This window comes from Mycteria americana, chromosome 7 (genome assembly GCF_035582795.1).
Source record: "Mycteria americana isolate JAX WOST 10 ecotype Jacksonville Zoo and Gardens chromosome 7, USCA_MyAme_1.0, whole genome shotgun sequence".
Classification (NCBI taxonomy): domain Eukaryota; kingdom Metazoa; phylum Chordata; class Aves; order Ciconiiformes; family Ciconiidae; genus Mycteria; species Mycteria americana.
The window spans coordinates 27,728,435-27,744,041 of record NC_134371.1 but is presented as its reverse complement, the minus strand read 5'-3'; the positions used below and the strand labels follow the sequence as shown (position 1 = coordinate 27,744,041).

At 45.6% G+C, this 15,607-nt stretch overlaps 1 protein-coding gene across 1 annotated transcript in view; it reads left to right on the top strand.

Annotated features, from left to right (window-relative positions):
- The first annotated feature begins 11,817 nt into the window (after window positions 1–11,817).
- The window catches only part of INPP5D (inositol polyphosphate-5-phosphatase D), a 28,939-nt gene continuing 25,149 nt past the window's right edge, over window positions 11,818–15,607 (top strand). Inside the window, exons 1-4 of the mRNA XM_075509130.1 lie at window positions 11,818–11,899; window positions 12,411–12,481; window positions 12,584–12,734; window positions 14,853–15,024. Of these exons, the coding sequence (XP_075365245.1) occupies window positions 11,818–11,899; window positions 12,411–12,481; window positions 12,584–12,734; window positions 14,853–15,024 (476 nt within the window). The remainder of the gene's footprint in view (window positions 11,900–12,410; window positions 12,482–12,583; window positions 12,735–14,852; window positions 15,025–15,607) is intronic.

Below are 15,607 nucleotides of genomic sequence, written 5' to 3'. Positions count from 1 at the left end.
GCGGCTGGGAGGTGGTGGGACACTCAGCCTCCAACGGCACAGAAACTTTCTCCAGCAGTAAATATACTTTAGGAAGTTCTTGCTCTGCCCTCACCCCCCGTGCAGACATTTCCATCCCAAATCAACCGTTTCTGTGGGCACGTTTTAAAGGAAGGGGTAGTAACCTCTGCTCATGGACTGAGAACTATAAGAAGTTTTTTTTTTTTTTTTTTTTAAAATACACTTTTCAAATTAACTACAGTCTGTGCTTGAGAGGCCAAATGTATAATCCGAATTGAGATAAGCACCTTGGGAACACACACCTCAACATCTCCAGGACTAGCAAAATTAAAACTTTCCTGAAATTCTAAACCTCTCCTGGCAGATGAGGAAAAATAATTGAAAACTTACACAACCAACATTATCAACAAGAAAATAATCTCATTTTTCAGTAATTTGATGGATGTTAGCTTTAATATTAATCAGTCACATAGCATTTAATCCGTTTGATTGTCTTATCCTGTTTATATTTTATATTTCCAAAGCTTCTGATGAAGCTTCATAACTGAATTTAAAGTATTCAGGGAGATGGCAGATTATTCCCCTTTCGGCAGCGTGGTGATGAAGCACTGTGTTTTATTGCTTCTGTGCTTTGAGGCGCGAAGGGTCGCAGAGAAAAGTACTCATTTTCAGGCAAGTCTTGAGTTGTTTACTCAAAGAAAGAGAAGCTAATATATTGTTGGTGCTGTATGAGGCTTTTTGTCCTGATCATTTAAGATAGGAATGAGTCTTGGAAAACATTGCTATTGAATTTGTTTACAGTGAGTCTTACGGCACATATCGCCATCTGTACAAAATCGTTTCTGCACTTGACAGGGTGATGCCCTTTCTTCTTTAGAGATGTATCTTGATTTGCTGATGAGATGTATCATTGCAGGCTGTACCAGGATGTATCATTGTATGTGTCCCCCATACAGAGATGTAACTCACCCAGCAGGTCACAAGTAATACTTAGGCTCCAGTTAGATCTTGCTCACTCGATCTGCTCTGCAGCCTTAGGGAACAGGACCAATAGACACTACATGTGCTGCAGCTTATTACTGGTATAAATATAAAGATACGATCACCTTTAAATAACAACATGTTCAATTTGAAGTATTGTCCTGGTTGCACTTGTTTTAGGTAAATGGGGTATGCTCCACCAATGCTTTTCAAATTTACCTTTTGGTGGTTGAAGCTATTTCTGTTTAAAGTTCTAAGAGAAATGTAGAATCCTTTAGTTTTAAGATTGCTGCATAAATGCAAAGCACACAGGACTTGATTTCAAATGACAAAATGTTTTAGGGAAACGAAACAGACTTTAGCAAAGATAGCTCAGATTCACTCATTTCAAAGTCCCTCTGAGAGAGTGAAGTTACTACACAGCTTTCGGTTGTTCCCAGGTCTTTGCCCCGCTGACTTCTTTTGTCTTCAATTTGTAACTTCTGACAGAGTTTTCCATCTTGGTTCTCCTCTGAAAGTCTAAGTCGGTTCCCTTCTCCTATTCCATCCTGTGGCTCTAAAGATCTCCTTTTCCAGTATTTTAGACGATAACAACCAGCACAGCTGGGTTCAGCAAACCCCATGGACCAAGTATAGCAAAGCTCTCTATGGGCTGGGGTTGCTCTGTGTTAGCAGGCTGTTAAATTACCATTTCCAGATAACTCTGTATTAAACCTCATTCTCCCTTGACGGGGAGAATGCAGTGACCTGTTTTGTTTAAAAGTCTTAACTCAATATAAAGTATTCTTTGTGATCGAATACGGTAGAACCCCCATGCAGCAAGCACTGGTGGTTCACAGAGGCGCTAGGTAGCCTTTCCAGAAGTTTGTCTTCGCTGTATGCCACATCCCTGCACATGCAAAACCAGAGACCTTGGGTTGGGTCCAATTTTAGGGGGCAAAGTTTAATAAAAAAATTTGTGAAACCACATCCGCTATTTTTATTCCAGAGGTGCAGTTCAGGGGAGAACATAAAAGGAGAGGGTTTGAAGGATGGGTTTTGTTTGTTTTTAGTTTTGTGGTTAGTTTTGTTAAATGACGGTGCTTCTTCAGGCTGGATTCTGTATCTGTTCAATTAGCAGGTATGGCTTGGTGCTTGCTTCTAATCGAGTAAGTTTGTCTTACTCATGCAGTAAATGAATGAAATAAGGGACAGTCCCTTGAAAGAAAGGACGAGTGGTCACCCTTAGTGTCACAAAAATAGAAAACAGTTGCTGCAGCTTAAAGCCTTAGAAATGTTGCAGGCTGAAGACAGGAAATTGTAACACTAAGGTGCTTACCCTTATCTGTGCATTGCTTTTGGTTTTAATTATGCAATCCCAGAAAGTTATGCAGTATAATGTGGTGAATGCAGCTGTTTTACATGCACCTTCTGCTTGCATTGCTATGCTTCAGTTATAAGTATAATTTCTTTAATCTTACATTTTCTCTTTTCCACTGGATATTTTATGTAATTCATGGATATTTAGTGCTTGGTGTCTGTTGAAACTGGGATTCATTCAGCACAGAAGACAATAGGGAAAGCAGAGAGCTGATTATGCATCCTCCACTGTCTGCCTGCACAGGTTAGAGGAAACCCCCAGAAATGTAGTGTAGGACTGATCTGAGCTGAGGGGTCCTGCCCTGCTGTGCAGGCAGAGCCAGTGTAGGCACACCTTCACCTGTCTCAGGGAAAAGTTCTTTCTCGTAGGACTTCAAACCCCTCGCACTGTTGCCTGAGGATGTGTTTATTGCCTTCTATAGAGGGAAAAGCTGAAGGGCGCTTGGGAATTTCCACTGAGAAGCAAGTATCAGTGACCTGCAATAGTTTCCCCGGCTCAGTTACTGTCAGCAGTGAGTGCTGACAAAATCAGAATGATGACCTTCACAAACTGCCTTCAGAAATGATGACTATGTTACATTTGCTGCCTTGGTTGCCTTGCTAGCTCTTGAGGACCTGTGTTTTCAAGCTTGTCTTGGTAATCACTAGAGCTAGATACTTTATGCAGAAATGAAAATGGAAATTTTCACTTGACTTCAAGTGCTGAAGCTTTCCAGTGGAAAACCAAAAAGCACAAGGCTTGTGATGAAATTACAAAAGTTGTTAGAAGTCGCGTACTCCAAAACTTTTACTTAAATTCTACCCACACACTACTGAAGTGCTAAAAAAATTGCATCAGATCCCCGTGGATCTGCAGTCCTTGCTCATTCATCACCAACTCATCTGACTTGCACCCTGTAGCTAAATTTAACACCAGTCCCTCATGTTCTGTCATGGAACCGTACTGTTGTTTGCTTGTTGTTGATGTAAATCTTATTTATTATAACACAGAGAAATGCTGAAAGGGTTGGCTGCTCAGGAGGTTTCTCTTGGTGCTATGAGTTGGACCATAATACGCTTTGTTGCTAAAATCTTTTTTGATGGCTAGAGTTTGAATGTTTTATTTAGTGCAAAGGACTACCTCAAGTACAGGGTGTTGATGCTTCCTACAATTGCTTGGTGTTCTTACTAGCTTGTATCTAACTATATTAGTTAGATATTTGGCAATTAACGTACTTTTTGTATGAAATGTGGAGTGCCGGAGCAGAGTGGACTGGGGTCCTTAAGTAGGATCTGAGTGCATTATTTTTAGGACATATGTCTTTAACTTGTGAGAGAATGCTGGTTCAAAAGACTTCTATAGGTTCTTTACCTTCCAGAACTTCTAATGTGTTTTTCTTCAGGATGTAGAATTTTAACAAGGAACTTGAGATAAAAATTTGGCACCAGCTATACTGTACTGAAAACTTTCAACGTTCCTTCACTTCAACAGACTCTTTTAATTTGCAAGTGTCCCAATTCTGCCATGGGAGCACTTCCTACCTGTGAACATGACCAATCTTCGGGCTGCCAGAATGAAGCCCAAGTGGGATCACATAGAGGAAAACTCTTGCAGGGCCAGAAGAGATCAGAAGTGGCAGATATGACAGTCAGGATATTTTTAAGATTAATTCAAAGTGGGCTCACATTCCACGCATAGAACGTGGTAAGCATTTGAAACCGAGCATGAGCAAAATGCATTGTGCTTCCCAAGTCTTTTCTGTGACATTGTGGACAGGAAAAAGTGAGATGGCCGTTTTGGCCCAAATTGGATCAAGAGGGAGTTCAGGTTTTAATCTAGATTTGCACTGTACCAGACAATTTGGAAGTGAATTCATGATGTGCCCTCCCGCCCAGTTAGCAATGGAGGCAAAAATGCTGATTTGCAGCTGGTTGACTTGTTTCTAGCTAGCAGCAATAGGATTCATATTTCATGCACATATTGCAAGCAAGCAAGGAAGTAGGTGCTGAACTTTAACAAATGTTCTGTGCACACTAGTGTGAAAGACAGTGAAAATCATTTAGCGTTCCCATTTTTTATATGTACAATAAGAAAGGAATTGTGATGCAGTGCCAGTAATTCATATACAGTGTCTCTTAAGTCAGTATTATGCTTAAAGAAATGGAGCTTGTGGTAGAGACAGTATGTAATGGTATCCTTCAGTTGCATTTCAGGAACAGAGGGAATTTTATAGGATTGACAACACAGTAATTGTCTTTATTTTTTCCTCTTTTAACTTAGGGGGTTTTTTTTGTTTGGATGTCTGGTTTTCAGCCAGGAACACAAGCTAGAAGTAATACATACTTGTTAAATTGCAATTCCATGTTTCCTTCCATGAATAACCTCTTTCAGAAATTCTGAAGCCCTCTTTCCCAGAACTCTCTGATTTCCATGATTTTCACCCAAAGTCTTAAATGTAAATGGCCACTGTAGCAAAATGACATGAATAAGCAAACTTGAGCATCGGGACCAAACAGTATGCAGAATGAGACAAGAAAGCCTTCATCATCTCTCATCTCAGAGGAAAAAGGGACTATTCACCTTCCATTCTCTCCAACATTATTCAAGTTATATAATTTACAGCTGCACTTACCCTTTGCCATTCTCCCAAAAATTAATATTATTTTTTTCCAGGTGAGGAGGTGCTGCTCTGGCCACCCACCAGCATCCTCTGCCCAGCTTCCCTGGATTCCTCCCTTTGCCTCTTCTCTCATGCTCAGTTCCCCTGCCAGAGACCCTCTCACTGAGCTTTACCCAGCATCCAAACTCCCCTGCCAGCTCGCAGGTTCCCACCATTTATTTTTACTGGTTATTTTTACCACCATTCCCTTACCGACCATCCATGTCACAGGATCCCCCTTTTCCTCAGCCATGCACTTGCTCCTCTCCCTTCGTACTCCCTAGTCAGCCCCATTTCTTCCCAGCCACGGGCATTGCATTTGAAACAGAGTACGTTTCTGGGTGGCTTTTATTTTGGGAAGTAGCTGTTTCTCCCAGCTGTGATTCCTGTCTATGATTCCATTCCTGTGAAATGCTCCTGCAGTTTCTTAGCACAAGATTTGATCTAAAAATAAGAAATGTTTTCTAACAAAACAAAACTGAAACACAACCAGGTTGCTTTAAAATGCTTTAAAAATAATTTACCAGGAATTTCTTAGCTCTTAGGTTCAGGTCTTCAGTGAAATATAAAAGCTTGCCTACATGAGAGCCAAAAGGAAGTTTAAAAATGCCACCTAGACTTCCTAGCTAACAGACAGTCTTAAAGACAACTTTTTTCCAAACCAGGAAGCCTAAGAAATTTTTTTCCAAATCTAGAAGGAAAAAAGTTCCTGCCAGCCTTTTGCACCAAAGTAGAAGTGACCTGATTTTCAGCTTCCGTTCAACTTGGTGGGTATTGCAAGAATTTTATAACTTTGAAAACTTATTGACTGCTACTGAAATGCCTATATATGGGTTTAAATACCTGTTTTAAGGCACTCTGGTTAGAAAAGATTGGCCTTAAGCAATATAACCAGATGACCAGTTTCCTAGTTCCTCCTTGCGCCTTGGCTCAGGAAAGGAAAACACTTCCTCTTCCTTCTGAGGGCCCCAGACTTCCTGTGCCATCTATTTATACAATTGTTGTAATGAACCCCAAGTTAACCACTTCCTTGCCTGGCTTAGCATAGGCTTTAAATCTTTTAAATCTCTTTTCACTTTATACTCCACTCACTTTATACTCCACTCTTTATACTCCACTCACAACTTCTCTTAAAACTATGTTCAGAGCTGCTTCTCAGCAAACCCATATTTGGAGTATCTTTGTCAAGGTGTTCTGTTGTCCAGATGGCATTAATGGAGATAATGAAGGAGACTTAGGTTGGGCCCTGTTGGCCTTTTTATACCAGATATAAAGGAAGATTAGATGATCTCAGCCATACAAAAACCTGTTGAAAAGTTTAGGTGGATGAATTTGCAAAGGGGATCGCAAAATTTAACCAAAGACCAGTGATTAAAGGCTTTAGTCATACCTGTTTTCAAGACATGAAGAACCCAGAGGCCTATTCAGCATGAAGGCAGGAACAAGTTGTAGCTAGTTGTGTTAAACCATTGTACTGTGAGTGTAAAGAAGATGGAAGGGAAATTGATAACTGGAAGGACCTGCAGAATTGAGGGCAGTTTCTGGAGGACAGGAGACACCAGGACATCCTGTGGGAAAGGAGGTTTCCAGCCAGAAGGGGCTGGAGTCAGAAGTGGAAGATCTGAGAGTCTGTGGTTTGGGATGCAGTAGAAATGGCTGGGCCGGTCATGACAAGCATGGTCATATCCAGTTTTACCAGTCTCCTTCAAGGACGTAGCAGGATCTGGACAAAGAGGCAGCAGGCAGATTTGCACAGGCCTTCCTACAGTTGCAGAACTGGGGGTGGCAGGAGGCCTTGTGAGGTCTCAGAGTCCAGTGTTTGCCCTGTTTTCAGGCTGAAGCAGGATCAGGTGCTCGCTAGCTAGCTGCGAAGAATGCCTGGGTAGTCTGCACTGCGATGCTTCCAGAGATGTGGACACACTCTCCCTGTGTAGCCTGACTTTACTGTCTCTGCCTGGCAAGGTTCCTTGAGATCTAAACCTCCTCTGCTGCAAAGCAAGCCAGCCACATCTGCTGTCCTTGGGGGACTAGCAGCACAGCTGGTTGCCATCGTCTTTATAAGGGAATTTAAAATTTGTAAGACTGCTGCTGTGATGTTTCCAGGCTGTCCCTTTGCCAGACCATACCAGTCCCTTTCTTCCGAGCTTTTCTCGTAAATCACATTTTCCAACTCTTCAGCTGTCCTTATAATTTTTCCTTGGGACTCCCTCTGGTATTTTTACATGTTCCTTAAAAAGCAGTGCCCCAGGCTGGACACAGCAGTCTAGCTAAGGCCTTACGGCACCAAGTACGGTGGAATAGCTTCTTCCCGCATCTCATATGACACTCCCATTAATAGATCTTAGAAAGACATAGGCTTTTTCTGATGCAGTTTCCTACTGTAAAATTGCTATGCAGTCTCTGATTCAGTTACCCAGGTTCCTTTGTGCAATTCTGCTGTTTTACGGGCTGTTCCCTGTATTGCATACGTTCACTCAGTGTTTCCTTTCTGTATGTTACGGCTATCGTCAGCACAAAGCTGAGGTACCGGCGGTGACGCTGGAGGCATGGCCGTGGAAGCAGAGCCTGCCCTCGGCTGCTCCGGTGTCCCGAGAGCTGTGTGAGCGCGTTTCTGGCGATGTGGTGTGTTGCCGTGGAGATGACACTTGCCATCCACGTTTCTAATGACTCGCAACAATTCACTTCGCAATTAAAACAAGATCTATCCTGTGATAACCCCGAGGTAATAGTTACTTACTAAATGAAGGGGCGGGGGGCGGGAAGTGGATTTCATTGTTGCGCTCTGCTCGGGTGGCTCCAGCTTGCTCTGCGCTGCCCCGTCCTGCTCCGTTTTGTTTGCAGTGCCCCGTTCCGCATCTGCTCCCTGTCTCAAAAACCAGAACAAGTTTGCATAAAGTTTAGGCTCCGTTTCGCCTCGCTCCTGTCATCCAGTGTGGTTGTCTCAAGGACACTTATTCAGAGTGGACCGTCAGTCCAGTTTTTGCTGATGCGCTCTGCAGCCAGATGCAGACCGACTCAATGCCAGTATTTCACTATCCACCACTGCTTTTCCTTCCCAACCTATAAACCTTTGCCACAAGTTCAAGTGTGAAGAAAGCATATGTCCCAGCTATGTGCTGCTTTCCTTGCTTGCTGGCAGTGAAAAGTGTTTGACCAGCCTTCAGGTAGGTCATCTAGCAACCTGAGTGCTAGCTGCAACATCACTGAACCAGGTTTTCTGTGTTAAACTGATGCTATGCAGGCATCATCCCTGCAGTCCTGGGCACTGCTGGGCTGGCAACACACCGCAGCCTGGGGGATGGTCCTATTGCCCTGCGGCTGGTAGCAAAGTTACGGGCTGTTGGATTTGGAGGGGCTCACATGGCATTCGTCACCGGTGGTGTCCAAGTGCCTTGCAGTTGTGTGTCGAACAACATGACTAACATCTGTCACGCAGGCTTTGTTCTCGTCCTTTCCCCAAGGGGGAGAAGCAAGTGCAGCGAGGTCTTGCTTTTACCGTTCTCCCTCCCAATTCAAACAACGTGCAGTTTTTGCTGTGCCTCTGTGCAGAGGGAGGCAGCGCAAAGCAGCGTGCCCTGCTCTCTCAGGGGGAGGGAGGAAATTTGGGGGGTGCCTTGAACGGAGAAGAGCTCATTTCATAGTGCAGGCAAACAGGCAGAGAGGGTTGTTGGGCACTGCTGTGTGCTGGTGGGGCACAGCCCTTCCCGCACGCTTCCTTTGTTGAGGTCCTTGCAAATAATAACAATTATAATACAAAAGAAAATGAGTGAGAATAATCCCATGACCTTTGCTTTCAGGCTCTCGTGATGGCAAAGCTGATGCGTAGAGAGGCAGTGCTGCTGCTGTGGCCCTCGAGCTCCCCTGCCGTGAGCGGGCGCTGAGCAGGTTTGAGGGTCCTCCATCCTTCCCTCTGTGCTTGCCCACGGCTGGTCGCAGCTCCCGGCCCCGCCGGTTCTCCGTTTCCTTATTGCAGCTCTCGCTGTTTCTGTGCAGCTGCTCAGGACACATGTTCAGCTCCCTGCTGAATTCTCTCTTAAAATATGAAAGCGCCACCCGTTGTTTTTACTGTGAGCTGTGGGGAGTTGGTCCTTTTTATCCTGAATGGGCTCGGGGAAGGTGGGCTGTCAGAGGAGCTGGCGCCGCCGGGATGGAGACTGCCTCTCTTTAGGAATGAGCAGCTGGATTTGGATGGGTGCAAAGCCCAGCTCCTCCAGATGGCCACAAATTCCAGTTATCCTTGAGAGAGGAGATGGTGGGGTTCATCGAGAAAGGTGGCTGGAGGCGGTGGGCTGGCTGCCTCACCAGCCTGCTGAGCTACCAGGGTAGAGGGGGTGTGTAACGGTGGGGCCCCTCTCCGTGTGCATCCCGCTAGCCTGCACGTGAGCCAGGGCTTATGGCCACTCTGGGGAATTTGAGCTGGACCACAAGCTTTGGTCCACTCTTGAAATGCGGTGCGCTGAGTTAGAGGAAGGAGGCCTGTTACAAAATGCAGCTTCTTCTGGTTACCACAGAGACCAGCATGGTTTCAGAGACTGAACTATCCTTGGCAGCAAAAAGTGCTAATTCAGCCTTTCCTGCCACTTGCATCAAGGCTCCATTTGGCCTGAAAAGACCTGTGCAGGGCAATGCGTCTTCTTGCAGGCACCCTGGGAGAGCAGGAGCTGAGAGGCAAAACAAGGCTGAGAAGATGGTGTTTGGGCACTGGGGGTGGGAGGGATGCTGTGCGGGGGCGGGATGGAGGGCTGTGGGGCCAGTCATCAGTCAGGGGAGATCTGGGGAAGCAGGCAGACAGCGAGGTCTTTGGAAAGTGAAGTAGGAGTGTGAAGACGAGTTTGGAAAGAGGAGGGGTGGGGTAGGCTGCAGTAATTCAAGAGATGGGAGAGTGCACTGATGGCAAAGCTTTCCTCTCGCAAAGATGCAGATGGCAAACCCTGACCCATCTGTTTACCCTCGATGTGTTTTAGGGTCCGAGTGTGTGCTCTGATGGGGCTGACACCTTTTTTTTGAGGCACCCTTTGGGGTAGCTTAGGGCAAAGCAATCGATCACAAGCCTCATCTCTCATGAGCTCCAGCCCATCTGCAGGTGCTGTAGGTGGTGGGCAGAAGGCAGCCCAGGCAGGTTAAATCTGGAGGGTGAAGTGTGGGTAGCACTGCCCCATCCTGAGCAGGGCAGCGGGCAGGGCATGAGGGCTGAGCGTGCTGCCGTCCTGCAGTCGGTGCTGCGAACAGCGTGCTCCGGGCTGCCAGGGGCACTGCTGCGCACAGCTGCGTAAATAATCACAAACACGGGGATTTCAGAGCAGAGGAAGGTACTGCAGGGAAGGTGAACAGAGAAATATGGAAGCAACTGGCTGAACTATTCCAGCTCTGTCCCAGTGGGGCACTGTGACTTCAGGATCCTTTCAAATGATGGATTAGAGCTAAGTGCTTTTCTTCCTTGATGGTTTTCCCTGATTCCCAGCCTTCACAGTTGGCATCAAGAAGCAGAAGAGTCTGGGAGGGTCAAGACGCTATTTGCATTAATGGATGTAAATCAGAAGTCATTCTGATTATGCTGAGTTTGAGCTGCTCTAGCAGAGCAGGATCTGGCCTATGCTGTTATGGTCCTGTGAAGTTTTAACCAGCGATTTGTTTCAAGACCTCTGGCCTCACAAAAATATAATCCAGTGTTTGCCCAAGCACCGCTTTCATGCTGAATGTGACGTTTTCCAATGTACAAGAATAATAAATCTGGATAAATGCAGGAACACCTGGGGGACAGAAAAGGAGGCTGTACAGGCAGAGCTCTCAGAAACATCATACATATTTGTTATGAAAATGTGTCTTGCTGTGCCTTTAAAGACATGCAGGTGTAGTTAAAAATGAAAGGTATTTTTGATGGCAGGCCTGAGGGCACTGAAGGCTTCAAATGTGGTTCGGTATTGAAAGCACTGTCCTAATTTCTGGCCTGAGATTTTATTCTTTAGGAAAATTAGAAAGAAGTCTTGTTGCTGTTAGGACTCACTGAAGACAGTTTTCTGTGTTCTGCTCACTGTGGTTTATGCTAGCATTTCTCCTGTTTAATCTCTTGGTTTTGCTACATTTGCCTTTTAAACAAAAAAGTTCACAGATAATAAGAAACTGGGCAAACACAAATGGCAGGTAAATAAGCTCATTCAAACTTGTATTAAAACTTGGTGTGTGTTAATTTTTACAGCCAATAATTGCAACCCAAAAAGAAATTAAAACGTCCTGCCTGTTAGTCAGAGGCAGAATGTCTAAAGTGTGGCTGTGTAACAAGTTATTTCAAACTGGAGGCAAAGCTTTAATCCATTATTAACTAACCATATTTCCTGTGCAAAATCTAGCTTTATGCAGATTTTTATGCATAACAGGTCTTCCTTTTGATTGCCCACTGCTGCCGTATCCCCAGATGTGAACAGTTCCCAGTGTTGCTCTTTTAAGCCAAGAACAACAGTCTTCTGGGGCTGGAAAACATCTACTCTGCACCATTCTGCCCCTGCTCCTTGATGTTTTGCTGCATGTGTAGACAGGGCTTTCTTGGGTTGGTTTCTCTGGGAAAACCTCTCGTCCAGAAAGAGAGCACCCTGCCATGAAGAGCACCCCTCGTGAAGAGCGATCAGAGCTTCTGTTACGCGTTGCTGTTGCCTTGGGTTTGGATGGTACTTAAGCGCAGTTCTGGAGATAATGCAGAGCTCCTTCTTTTGGTCAGGAGGTCTGTGCTGAGCCATGACAAATCACTTCTCTGTCCTTGGTAGGGCCCTTGGTTGAAGCAAAGGGGCCGAGCTGCAGGGGTGGCAGCTGTTCCTGCCTGGTGAATCCAGCAGATTTACCGTTCATGCCGATGCGCGGATATAATTGCTCCAAAGCTTTGCCTCTGAAGACCTCTAAAACCTTATCCCTGTGTTTGCCCTCTGCAAGTATCCATTTCCTGAGATTAGTGGCCAGGGCCGTGCTAGAAACAGCTTTAGTCACAGTTAAAATTCAGCTGGCAAGCTCAGTGTCATGCCTGATGCATTCACAGTCCTAGCTGTGTCGCGAGCCTCAGCTTTCTAAATCTTCATCTGAGCATTTTTTTGCGTGACTACCTTGCTAGCTTGTTTCATTTGAACCTAGTTCTGAGCCTGTGAATCCTGGAAGGGATGCTAACGTCTAGATTCAGACATGTTTATCTTGCAATTTCACAGAAAAATTCTTCCTGGATACCACAAAATATAACATAGTCCAGGGGTTTTGTGCTCAGTAAAAGAGGGAATGCAAAAATTATCCAGGAGAATTCTTTGTTTTTAAAGTCTTCCTTTGCTTTGAAGCCAAGCACACTGCATCAAATGAGAGCGCTCTTCCATTTGGCTTCAGTGAATCTTTGAGGTTGCCATTTTTGCTGACACTGGCTGGAACGTGTGTGCGTATCTGTTTCTGTTTGTACTGCAGGAGTCATTCTGCACAGAGCCTGTGATCAGATGGGCAGTGAGAGCTGGGCTGGCTTTCTCTGGACAGCAGTAGTAGGTTTTTCTCTCTCTATGACTTTGTTTTTCCTTCTGTGAGGAGCGGTGTTTCTGTGGTAGGAAATCCCAGACCATGACAGCCTCTGTGTTTTGTTTCAGGCATCAGAGGGTGTTCCCGTGAAGTATTTCGAGAACTTGGAGGAACTGATAGAATTTTACAAGAAGGAGAACATGGGTCTGGTATGGCACCTCAAATATCCAGTGCCACGGGAAGAAGAGGAGGCTGCAGATGAACAGGAAGAGGATGCTGGTAAGAAACCCATGATGTGACTTGGTGATGCAGACCCTTGACACTTACTTTGGACTGGAGATATGCAATGCAGGCAGGGGGATTAGAGCACATCATGCAATAAAATGGAGCAAGGCATAGAGAGACCTGAGCTGGCAAGACCCTGAGGCAGTGAGTCGTCATGGCTCTGGGGCGGTACTGCATCTAGAGCACCATTTTAGCTCATTCCAGGGAATACATTGAGACTCTCTGCAGAAGTATATTGTATCAGGTGCAGGGCTGACTAATCTGTTGTCCTTCATTCGGACTCAAGCTGGTTTATGTCCAGCCGTCTCGCATGTCTCTGCACCCCTCTGCCTGCACTGCATCTGTAGGGTCACTGTCTCAGCAGAAGAGATGCTCCTCTAGAGACTTGGAGCACATCTCTCTGCAGTGCCACGCACCTGCAGCTGCTGTGGGTCTTAGGTCATCTGAAACTCAGGTCCCCTTATCTGCTCTGATCTAGAGGACGTTTCTAACAGTCATAAACAGAGGGCACAGATCCCACAGTGGCAGACAGTCTAACTCTGTGCGTAGAGGCAGATGTATGATGAAGAGGTGTGACTGGCATCATCCCAACTATTTTATATGAAATGTCACTGTGGGTTCCTGACACTCACTGGTCTTGGATTGTTCCTTGGATTTTTCCTGGATCATGCCTTGGATCTGTCATTGTTCTCCTGAAGCCCAGGGGAAGGTCATGCCCATAGAGCCATCCTTCCTGTCCTTTCTGACGTCTGTCCAGAAATGATGAGCATTACAATAAAACTTGTCTGAAGGACATAGTCCTGTGACAGGCAGACAGGCATGTGCACTAAAGCAGATGCATGTGCCTGTGTATGTTTATGCAATCCAATGGATCTCTAATAGGAGCTGGAAGGTTTTGGTATGCAGTTCTCATGAAGAAACAGAACAAAATTGTGCAAAGCTGCTCAGGAAAGATGTTCCTGTTTTTTGGCCAGCTGCACTCAGTCTCCAGCTCTCAGGGCGGGGGAGGGAACTACAGCAAAAATAATACACAGAGAGGCGAGCAGCAGGGAATGAAGTTCTAGCCAAGACTAAGAGCCTTTAGATGAAGAGATATTAGCACTGGGGCTGGGCTGTTCACATACAGAATTTAATTTTCTTAAGGCACTTTGATGCCATCGTGCTGGAGCCATGTAGGGCCTACAGATGTCTGGCCATCTTACACATAGAATTGCAGACATGGAAGATGAGCACCCAGATACCCTGCAGATGCACCACCCAGCTGTGCCATTGCTCAGTGCTGCGGTGGCTCTATGAATCACAGCTTCTGCCCAGGAGCAATGGATCAGTTTTGGGTATCTTTTTTGTAATGAAAATTCCACCATTAGGAAATAACGAAACAAAACCTCACAACTCAACCAGCTACGTATGACAGGTGTAACAAAGTGTTGGAGCGATCGGTAAGAAAAGAAAGGCAACCATGGTTGGGGTAAATGGAGATGAACCCACTCTTCTTCCAGGAGAGGGAGGTATGCTGAGCAGCAGGATGACAGAGCAGGAAAACCCTTTGTGCTTCCAACTTGATGCCCACAAGACAAGGCAGGATACTCAGCCCCTCTGTATTGGATTATGGGGTCTATTTTCTCCATCTGTGTTTGCTTACTTTAGCTGTTCACTTCTTTCCATTAGCAGCTTCTGGTGCTCTTTCTGTCATGCCCCTCCATCCATTCTGCCCCAGTAGCAGATCTCCATGGTAATGGTATGGACGAGGTACAACTACGTTCTCTAAGCGTTATACTCAAAGTAACTAACCTTCATAGCTGCTGTGCAGATGGGACAGTCAAACTGACTCGGATGAGGTTACGCTGCCAGGCAGAGGCATACGCTGCCTGCACGTGAGGTCCAAGCCTGGCAGCTCAGCCCAGTGGTCTCCCACCACTGACATCCCTGAGAACAGGTCTGGGCCGGTATCAAGCCCTGAGCTTTCCAGCTCTGAAATCAGAGGCCCTTCAGAAGAGATGGTTTCTGCGGTGACTGCCACTGCAGTGCAGACTCTGCCCTGTCTGCGGGTGAGGGGGAGGAGGTCAAATTGCCATGCTGGGATGACTGTGCCTTTCCCTTCCTCCTTGCCAGACCTGGTACCCACGCCTCCTATCCTGCCCCCACGCAACATCCTCATGGCACTGTCGAGCAGCGAGACAAAGGAGGTATCTTCTCTCCCTGAAAACTCCAGGGTGGCAGATGTTAATAAACTGTCCCTTTCTGAGACACTACTCCAGCGACTGCAGTACCAGGACACAAGCAGGTGAGGATGGCAAGTCACAGGGCTGCAGAATCAGCCTTCAGCCCAGCTCTGTCCTTTCTGGGCCTCTCTGTTTGGGACAGCTGAAGACCTATTTGATTCAGTGAAACTACTCCTCATTTGTACTACCAAATGAAGAACAGAATCAGATCTACAATGTATTGGCTACTCTTTACAGTCCAGCTTTCATCTAGAAAAAAATACTTTTCTGAAGTTTTAAAAGTCCCCAATTTCTCCACTGAGGTATAGTTTTCTAATATAAAGGATGGTAATATCTGAGACAACTTGGTGTATTAGCTGTGTGCCTAAACTACAGGCTGTATCAGAAAGCACCAACCAGTCCTCAAAAAGAATAAACTTGTGTGTGGATTTCCAGGTACTCATACTTACTGATTTACTCCAGCTACAGGTGTGACTCACATTGTCCCACATGCTAGCTGTGACAAATCTGGACATGCACTGAAGCCTTAGAGGAAGTCGCATGACATTTAATGACCGGATCTGCAAAGTTTAAAAACAAAATAAAAATAAAATCAGAAGGCATGCACGTTGGCAGGGCAGTGGGAGGCTGTGAGCAAACAGTGGT